The following is a 10,577-nucleotide window of genomic DNA, read 5'->3' as shown; positions in this document are numbered from 1 at the left end:
AAAGCTTCCTGACAAAAGTAAACAAGAAGCTAAAATGAGCACATTAATCTGCTTCACGACCACGCTACACCGTACAAATGCCTGGGCTTTTGTTGTGAAGGCAGCGTTATTTCCGGGGTGACGAAAGCTTTCCACCAACCTGCTGCAAAATACGCACGCGCTCACACGCACGCACGCAGGGATGCGTCGCCAGAAAACGAGGACGCGCCTTTCAGTCGCTGCACATTTCTGTGACGTCACACGTGCGGAGCCACCTGTGCTTTTTTAGTTTAGCGTTTTGCGTGCACGAGCTTCAGCGACGTCATTCACATGTGGAGCACTTGTGGAGCAAAGTCAGTGTTTAATTTGTCAAATAAATATACACATATACCCATGATCCATGATCTTTACTTACTTTAGAATGGAGTATTTACGTACAATAGATTTTTGATATTTGCTGGAGTTATCTATTCCATGAGCCCGGCAAATGGCAAAAAAGGTTAAAAAAAAAAATACAAATACAAATACAAATAAAAATAAAAAATATATATATACATATATATATATTATACCCCTATAAAAAACATGTACTTTTGATCCTGTAATACCCCAGTTAAGAAACAGTTTTACACATGAAGAAACAATGACAGCCATCGAGTATTGCACTTAAAAAAAACGTTGTCTTCTTAAAGCATTGACTGAATTGACTCATGACACAGCACCCTCTGTTGGACGTTTAACTGCAGCACTTTTTACCCTGCAGATAGTGCCATCAAACCACTTTCTACTCAAGTTTACATTAAAAATATACTTACAATTTAAAGCAGACAAAAGAAATCCACAAATATGTCAGATCGCAAATAGGTGGGATCTACTGTACTGTAAAATCTATTATATAGTATAAATATAGTGTAGACTATTATACAAATACATAGTTTAGGATACTATAAACCTCTATTATATAGTATAAATGTACCATATACTGTAAAGTACAAATACATATAGTATAAATATATAATGTATGGTACTATAAACATGTAGGGTATGGTATAAATATACTGTATAGTACAAATATATAATAAATACATCTATTGTATGGTATACATGTACTGTATACTGTATAGTACAACAATAGAATGTATAGTATAAATACATAGGGTAGGATACATTTTGTGGATGAACATTACTGCAAAGTCAAAAGAGGAAAGTTATCAAATTTACATATCATTTGCATATGACAATAACATATTTTCTTTGTGAATAGTTGCTGTTGTCCTGGAGACACTGTCCAGATGGTGACACGGTGCCACATCACATGTCGGCAACAAGAGAAAAAACATGATTGGTTCCAGGAATGATTTTAGGAGTTGAGGTTCTGGAACTTAAGTGTGAGACTCCTCACCGTGTTCTTTGGTTCTGAGGCAGCGTTCACTGTTTGAGGGCCGTCACTGAAGGACTTGATTGACTTGCTCCTCTGCTTGTACTCATCAGACTCCTTGTAGACCCGGCAGCGGTCCATGACGGCCAAGATGGAGATTTTCTCTCGGCTGGTCGGTGAGCGGATCTGCACGTTATCTTTCATGTCTTCGTCTTTGCTCGCTGCTGCTTCTTCTGGTAAAAGTGCCTTGGTGACGATGAGATTGTCAGTTGGTGTTTCTAGCGAGCCCTCTGCTGCACCACGGTCGTCTCTGTCGGTGCCGTTAGCGTCCAGGCGGCCTTGAAGCTCTGTTATCTTACGCCGGTGGGCCGTGATAAACCGAGGGTCCAGAGAATTTCTTCTGTGGATTTGTTTGCAGGACTCGTGGCCCATGGCAGTGTGCTTGTTGAACGACTTCTCGCTAAGAGCCGCGCTAGAAGAAGAGCAGGAACGTCGCTGAGGGCCAAGGTCAGACATCTGCTGCGAAGTGGAGACGCTCTGGTCAGAGTACTTGGACCGCAGTTCTCGCACGTCGGGCCAGTTGAAACCTTCAATAGGACTGTGAAGGCAAGTTCCACCCGGACTCACAGACCGGACCGGATTAAAAGGACCCATAGGGAAAACTGTGTTGGGTTGACCTGCCAAACAATTAATAAGTGTTAGCAAATCAATACATTAGCCAGACTAAAACATAAACTAATAAATAATTATTATTAACAAATACTAGTAAATGATCTAATGAACATGTAATATTTACGATGCTAGTAAATAAGCTAACATTTATTGTTAACCATGTGAATTACATAAACTAATAATTAACATTTATAATTAACCATAGTAGTAAATGATTTAATAAACAGGTACTTTTAACAATGCTAGTAAATAAGCAAACATTTAATGTTAGCCATGCAAATGACATAAAATACCAAAAAACATTTTTATTGACCCTACTAGTAGATGGGCTAATAAACAAGTATTGTTAACAATGTGGGCAGCACAGTCCCACAGGGGTTAGTGCCTGTGCCTCACAATATGAAGGCCCTGGGTTCGATCCTGGGCTCAGGATCTTTCTGTGTGGAGTTTTCATGTTCTCCCCGTAACCTACACATGGTTAGAGTGTCCGCCCTGAGATCCGTAGCTTGTGAGTTCAAACCCCGGCCGAGTCATACCAAAGACTATAAAAATGGGACCCTGCTTGGCACTCAGCATCAAGGGTTGGAATTGGGGGGTTAAATCACCAAAAATGATGGGATGAACAAGGGGATAGGTCAAATGCAGAGGACAAATTTCACCACACCTAGTGTGTGTGTGACAATCATTGGTACTTTAACTTAACTTTAACTACGGCTTCCTCCCACCTCCAAAGACATGCACCTGGGGATAGGTTGATTGGCAACACTAAATCGGCCCTAGTGTGTGAATATGAGCGTGAATGTTTTGTTTGTGTTGGCCCTGTGATGAGGCGGCGACTTGTCCAGCAGCTGGGATAGGCTCCAGCGCCCCTGTGACCCCAAACGGGACAAGCGATAGAAGATGAATGTTAACAGTGCTTCTAAGTTTTCTAATAAATATTTATTGTTAGCAACTTATGAGGAGGTATAACTACACGTGAGGTATAAGTACACGTGTGAGGTATAACTACGCATGTGAGGTAAAACTACATGTGTGAGGTATAACTACATGTGTGAAGTACTGTATAAGTACATGTGAGGCATAAGTACATGTGTGAGGTATAAGTACCTTAATAACACCAAAACTACCCGAGATCTTAATAGCACCAAAAACCATCTGAGACCTTAAAGGCCTACTGAAACCCACTACTACCGACCACGCAGTCTGATAGTTTATACATTATTGATGAAATCTTAACATTGCAACACATGCCAATACGGCCGGGTTAACTTATAAAGTGCAATTTTAAATTTCCCACGAAACTTCTGGTTGAAAACGTCTATGTATGATGACGTTTGCGCGTGACGTTGATGGTTGAAACGGAAGTATTCGGACACATTGTATCCCAATACAAACATCTCTGTTTTCATCGCAAAATTCCACAGTATTTTGGACATCTGTGTTGGTGAATCTTTTGCAATTTGTTTAATGAACAATGGAGACTGCAAAGAAGAAAGCTGTAGGTGGGATCGCTGTATTAGCGGCTGGCTGCAGCAACACAACCAGGAGGACTTTGACTTGGATAGCAGACGCGCTATCCGACGCCAGCCACAGACCGCATCGATGATCGGGTGAAGTCCTTCGTCGCGCCGTCGATTGCTGGAACGCAGGTGAGCACGGGTGTTGATTAGCAGATGAGGGCTGGCGTCGGTGGAGCGCTAATGTTTTTATCATAGCTCTGACGAGGTCCCGTAGCTAAGTTAGCTTCAATGGCGTCGTTAGCAACAGCATTGCTAGGCTTCGACAGGCGGCACAGCATTAACCGTGTGGTTACAGGTCCAGTGTTTGGTTCGTTGTCTCCTGATAGTAGTATTGTTGATCTTCTGTCTATCCTTCCAGTCAGGGGCTTATTTCTTTTGTTTCTATCTGCATTTAAGCATGATGTTATCACGTTAGTTCCGTAGCTAAAGTGCCTCACCGTTGTATTGTCGTGAAGATAAAAGTCACTGTGAATGTCCATTTCGTGTTCTTGACTCTCATTTTCAAGAGGATATAGTATCCGAGGTGGTTGAAAATAGAAATCTGTGATCCACAATACAAAAAGGAGAAAGTGTGGAATCCAATGAGCCCTTTTACCTAAGTTACGGTCAGAGCGAAAAAAGATACGTCCTGCACTGCACTCTAGTCCTTCACTCTCACGTTCCTCATCCACAAATCTTCCATCCTCGCTCAAATTAATGTGGTAATCGTCGCTTTCTCGGTCCGAACCGCTCTCGCTGCTGGTGTAAACAATGGGGAAATGTGAGGAGCCCTTCAACCTGCGACGTCACGCTACTTCCGGTACAGGCAAGGCTTTTTTTATCAGCGACCAAAAGTTGCGAACTTTATCGTCGATGTTCTCTACTAAATCCTTTCAGCAAAAATATGGCAATATCGCGAAATGATCAAGTATGACACACAGAATGGATCTGCTATCCCCGTTTAAATACAAAAAATTCATTTCAGTAGGCCTTTAAATGCTTGTTGTTCGGAGTTCAGAAGATTTTTGAGAACCACAAAGCTCAGCTTCTGCATTCAAGCTAATAATCAGCTATGCAAGTCAAAAGGTTTTAAGAGTGTAGTCTTTACCTGAACTTTCCTCGTCAACGCGGGCCAACTTCTTCCTGCTTGTCAGGCTACTGTCATTTTGTTTTCGGACAAGAGGGTTGACCATTTTGATCCGCTGGCTGAACTGACGAGCAAGATGGCGGACCTTGCTCTCCACTTTGTCGTCCTCGTCCGCTGTTTTTCCCCCGACCTGAGGGACCTCAGCTGGGAGAACGATGGGAGCATTGGTCAGACTTCCTGTGTGGGTCGTTTGGTTGGTTTTGACCTTGAGGTGTGAAGGAACGGATGACTTTTTCGTGACAGCGGAGATGTCCGAAGCTCTACCCTCCTTCTGATGTCTTCTGCTTGGGGTGTCAGAAAAGGAGGACGTCTCGCCGAGCTGCTGCTCCATCACCTGCCAGATTTGGACCATTTCAGAGGAAGGTCTGAAGTCTTCTACCCTTTGACATCCGGATGTTGGGAATGCTCTTGTGGTCAACCGGGAACCTTTAGGATCTTCCTTACTCTGAGCGTCCAAGCAGTCGGTGGAAAACCTGTGATCATGGGCACCCGAGGGTGAATATAGTTCCAGGGAAGGCTGGTCTACTGCAGAGGGTAAAGAGATAGACTCGGTGCTATTTAAGCGGCTGACTGAGGTTTTGACCAGGCCTGCTGGGATGTACGTTAGGCTCTCCCTGCGCTGAAGGTCGAAGTTGGCGTCCCGGTTATCATAGTAAGTCTTGATCTTGCCAATAAGAAGCTGATCCTGACTAGAGAGAATGGAATCTCGTCTCCGCAGGACGCCTCGTTCCACGTCACCACGAGGAGAGTAGAGGTTCATATCTGTAGAGGCCGTGACGTCGCTCACATCAGAGCCAATGCTGTTGAGCTGTAACGATGGCCTGGTGGGTTCAGTCGTCCCGGACGACCGCGGAAAAGCCGCAACTAAGAAGACGTCATCTTGGACAGGAACACTTCTCTTGATGCTGCTGAAGTGCTGAGCTATGACGCCCGCTTTGTCCAACACAGATGAAGGAAGGATGCTGCCACTGCGGTCGCTGTCCTCGTCTTCGGAAGACTCACCGCTACTTGAAGGCTTAAATTGCGAAGGTGGTTCCTCTTCGCCTCCAGGAACTTCTTCTCGACTCAGTTCCTCCGTCAAAGTGCGGGAATGAGGAGAACGTAAAGATTTCAACACTTCCTCTGCTAGCAGATCGTTTGTGGACATCTAAAAAGGAAAGATATGAACAGAACCTTAAGAACAAGAGGCTGACATCAGAAGAGAAGGGTTGTGTATTAATAATATATACATATTATTAATAATGATAAATAATATTGATGCAATCGGAATTCCAATGTGTGCTTATTGGAAGGAACGCTGGTTTACCTGCTCAGCAGCTGCGTCGTTTCCTGCCTCACCTCCAAATCCACATTCTTGCTTGAAGGACAGGCCTTTCTCCTTCAAGCAGTCACCCAATCAAGTTACTTACTTAACTTACAACTAGATTTCAAAATATATAAATAAAAACATATTTCATCCCTCGATGACTTTGTAATTTGACAAAGATTACAGTTAGCTTACAGTTTTCCCAATTAATAGACGGTGTTGATGTGAAGTTGTTGTGTCCAAAACATCATGAGAAGAAAATCCTTTTATTGTAATTATCACAAAACAATGTTCAATTGTTACACTGAGTCAAAAACATCATAGCATGAATATCATGTATGAATCTCTTAAAAATTGGATCAATTGATGGCAGTCATTGACAGTCAGGTGAAAGTAGAACTTTAACGAAGGAGTTTCACACGCAATGTGATCAAACACCTGACAGGTGCTGTCCACGATTGTAACCAGTAAAAAATCCAGTAGCAATGTAGGTACATATCAGTGTGTTTATATTACAGTATATTATGTTGTAAACATGTTTTGATTGATTAATGTTATGTGTGAGAATAAACATGTTACAACTTCCTTGACAGTATGTGTGCAATGTGCAATGTCAAACCTTGGAGGCTACTCTTACCGTAAAATAATTTATTTAGTTTTTACTTTGATACACAATTGTATTGTGTAATCTAGACAAAAAACTAGCAAATTAAAATTTACAATGAAGGATTGCAGTAAAACAGAGGTGGACATGATGAAAATTTAAATGACATAATGATAAAACATGTCAACATTTTCACTTACAGTCTTTACACAATGCAAAGTGATCAAGTGACAATTAATATGTCTATGACAACCGTTTTGAAACATGACTCTATTTTTATGTGCTTTTGTAAGTGACCTTTGATGTTGTTCTGAATCAGGCATCCATCCACTTTCTACCGCTTGAACCATCCAGGTTATTTACACAAATGATCTTATAGTTTTAAGAAAACCATTTCAGTTTCAAGAAATGAACCAAACCAATAAAGAACAACTGCAACACTAACACAAAATGTCCAAAAATATGCATATAAAAAAATATGAGATAACATTAAAAAAAAATATGTGGTAGTGTTACAACGCAATGTCTTTCGGCACTTCTATGGTTGGCGTACTTGATGCTTGTGAATATGCCGCCGTCCACACAAACAAAGCACAAATACAAATAACATCCATCCATCCATTTTCTACCGCTTGTCCCTTTTGGGGTCGCGGGGGGTGCTGGAGCCTATCTCAGCTGCATTCGGGCGGACTGCGAACATGTTATATACTGTATGTATATATATATATATATGCGTGTGTGTGATAATAATAACATGTACGGTATATGTATATGTACATATACTATAAATACACATACAGTGCATCCAGAGAGTATTCACAGTGCTTCACTTTTTCTATATTTTCTTATGTTACAACCTTATTCCAAAATGGAATAAATTGATTTTGTCCTCAAAATTCTAGACACAATACTCCATATTGACAAGTTTTTAAGAGCCTTTTGCAAATGTATTAAAAAATTAAAAATCACATGTACTTAAATATTCACAGCCTTTGCTCAATACTTTGTTGATGTACCTTTGGCAGCAATTACAGCCTGAAGTCTTTTTGAATACAATGCTGGCACACCTACATTTGGGTGGTTTTGCCTATTCCTATTTGCAGCATCTCTCAAGCTCCATCAGGTTAATTAGTAAAGCGTTGGTGCGTAGACATTTTTAGATCTCTCTAGAGATGTTTTATGGGATTCAAGTCTGGGCTCTGGCTGAGTCACTCAAGGACATTCTGAAGCCGTTCTTTTGATATCTTGGCTGTGTGCTTAGAGTCGTTGTCTTCCTGAAAGATGAAGGATTGCTCCAGTCTGAGTTTAAGAGTACTCTGGAGCAAGTTTTCATCCATGATGTCTCTGAACAGTGCTGTATAAATCTTTCCCTCTATCCCGTCTATGTCTTGTCTATATCTCCAAGTTCCTGTCGCTAAAAAAACAACCCCACAGGATGCTGCTGCCACCACCACGTGTTACTGTAGGGATGGTATTGACCTGGTGATGAGTGGTGCCTGGTTTCCTCCAAACATGACGCCTGGCATTCACGCCAAAGAGTTACATTTTTGTCTCATCAGACAAGCCTATTTAGTTTCTCATGTTCTGAGATTCTATCGGGTGCATTTTGGCAAACTTGGCTTCCGTCTGGCCACTCTACTATACAGTCCTGATTGGTGAATTGCTGTAGAGATGGTTGTCCTTTTGGAAGGTTCTCCTCTCTCCACAGAGGAATGTTGTAGCTCTGAGAGTGACCATTGGGTTCTTGGTCACCTCCCTGACTAGACTAAGATGAATGCAGCAATGTACAGACATTCTGGATGATAACCAACGCTTCCTATCTAATCTGATGGAGCTTGAATTCTTGTTGCAAAGAGGAATTGGCAAAACTGCCCAAAGATACTGTAGGTGTGCCAAGCGTGTGGCATTGTATTGCAAAATACAAGAGGCTGTAATTGCTGCCAAAAGTGCAGCAACAAAGTATTGAGCAAAGGACGTAAATATCTATGTACATGTTTTGTTTTTTGTTTTTGTTTTTTTAATTTTAAAAAAATCACACTGTAATTATGGGGTGTGTCTGTGGAAGTTTAAGAACAAAAATTAATTTATTCGATTTTTGAATAAGGCTGTAACTTAACAAAATGTTAAAAAAAAGTGATACCCTGTGAATACTTTCCGGATGCACTGTAATGCTTGCTGTCAACTCTGACCTCCGGTCTGTGACTCAAAAACATCTATTTTGGGGCACAACACAGATTTTAATTGATTTCAATTAATTTTAATGGGTAGTACTAATTTGAGATACAAGTGTTTTGAGTTATGAGCTCAGTCGTGGGACCAATTGAGCTCATAAGTTAAGGTACCACTGTATTACATTTTTTGGGCAAGCAAGAAGTGGGTAGAGTTGTTCTGAAGTCACACAGTGGGCTTGGTGGAAGGTGTACATGGAGGAATGGTGGAGTTATTTACCCCAGAAGTTCTTAACCTTTTGGATCTCGGGCCACAACTTTTCCACTACAGCTGGCCTGGGACCCACTCAAATATTAATATTGAATTAGAAATCTTACTCCTGACTTTAATTGTATTCAATAATAATATTTAACATACTAAAAGTTTAATTTAGTAAATCTTGCCAAATGACATGAAAGCATGCGTTAATCACAAAGACGATTATCAAGGCTTGGATCAGGCTGATTACAAAAATAAATATTAATCAAATATCCTGCAAAACAAGGGACTGATGAAAAATACATTTAGATACAAGTATGCTGTGCTAAAATAAATACATTATAAATTAATAATAAATAATAATAATACATATGTTTCTTAACTAAACTATCAATAAAATTTAGGTGCAAATGAAAATACAGCTTCACCATTTAAGTCATAATTTTTGCGCTCAAAAAACGTGTTTATGAATTTAGCTCCACACTTCTTCTGTGTTTGAGATTGTCATTACTGCCACAAGTGATGAAAATATGTATAACAACCGAGTACCGCTATGGCCTATAGGAGGGTTGCATATGACGTCACATCCGTTTTTCTTCTTCGTGGTTAAATTCACACGACGGTCAAGCAGCGTGAGTGTAGCATTAAAACATGTGAGTGAGTGTAGAGTTTTAGCAGAAAATGCCGTATTGCTGTTCTGTTCTTGGGTGTATCAGTCGTTCAAATAGAGAGAAAGGAAAGAGCTTTCATTAAGTCACAAAATAAGTTCAAAAAGTTAAAGTCAGGGAAAAAACTAAAGTGCGTCGAAGAAAATGGCTCTTAAAAATAGCCCTTTCATCATCTTGTGGAATACAATCGGACCGCTTGTGTCTGCAGCGATCACTTTGTAAAATGTTTTTTTGAACATTTGATTTGTTTGAGAAACTTTCTGTGATGCTATCAAGTTTATTCTCTACTAGATTAGTAGTGTTTGATAGCAGCACTAAACGCAAAGAAAGGACAAGAGATTGCATTAGTTTGTGTTCTTTTGTGGTTGCTATGTCTTAATATAACTAAGAAGACCTGGTTGTGCAAATAAACTAACATGTTAAGTCCTAATAATAAATATTGTGATTGTCGGTCCAAGCTTAGACCATCGCCTGAAACGCGCAAGTGCCCGATGTACCTCTCGGTCACGTGATTGTAATCCACCTATTGGACCACAGCTGAGATACTAATTTTTGGCAGCCTTTTAGCGGGCGCTAAGAAACACTGATTTACATGTACTGTTGTTGGGGATGCAGTAAATACAAGGAAGTATTTAAAAAGCTTTCTGTACAAGTGTCTAGCTGCTCCATCAAAGGGTGTGGTTATTTACAGCTAGAATTCACCAACTCGAGTATTTCATATATATATATATATGGGGGGGGGTTGATTGATGTGTGTGTGTGTGGGGGGGGGGGGGTTTATCACCTGACGCGAGCTTGGTGTGATAAACGGGGGGGGGGGGGGGGGGTGCATGGGATTCTGGGTATTTGTTCTGTTGTGTTTATGTTGTGTTACGGTGCGGATGTTCTCCCGATATG

At 40.8% G+C, this 10,577-nt stretch overlaps 1 protein-coding gene across 1 annotated transcript in view; it reads right to left on the bottom strand.

The window, feature by feature from the left end:
* Window positions 1-366: 366 nt before the first annotated feature.
* The window catches only part of LOC133649204 (pleckstrin homology domain-containing family G member 3-like), a 28,957-nt gene continuing 18,746 nt past the window's right edge, over window positions 367-10,577 (bottom strand). Inside the window, exons 15-17 of the mRNA XM_062046039.1 lie at window positions 5,982-6,053; window positions 4,637-5,822; window positions 367-2,034 (exon numbers count right to left, since the gene is read on the bottom strand). Coding sequence (XP_061902023.1) covers window positions 1,340-2,034; window positions 4,637-5,822; window positions 5,982-6,053 — 1,953 coding nt within the window. The 3' untranslated portion in view covers window positions 367-1,339. The remainder of the gene's footprint in view (window positions 2,035-4,636; window positions 5,823-5,981; window positions 6,054-10,577) is intronic.

Source organism: Entelurus aequoreus, linkage group LG04 (genome assembly GCF_033978785.1).
Source record: "Entelurus aequoreus isolate RoL-2023_Sb linkage group LG04, RoL_Eaeq_v1.1, whole genome shotgun sequence".
NCBI lineage: Eukaryota > Metazoa > Chordata > Actinopteri > Syngnathiformes > Syngnathidae > Entelurus > Entelurus aequoreus.
The sequence above is the reverse complement of the archived record's forward strand: the minus strand, read 5'-3'. Positions and strand labels throughout refer to the sequence as shown.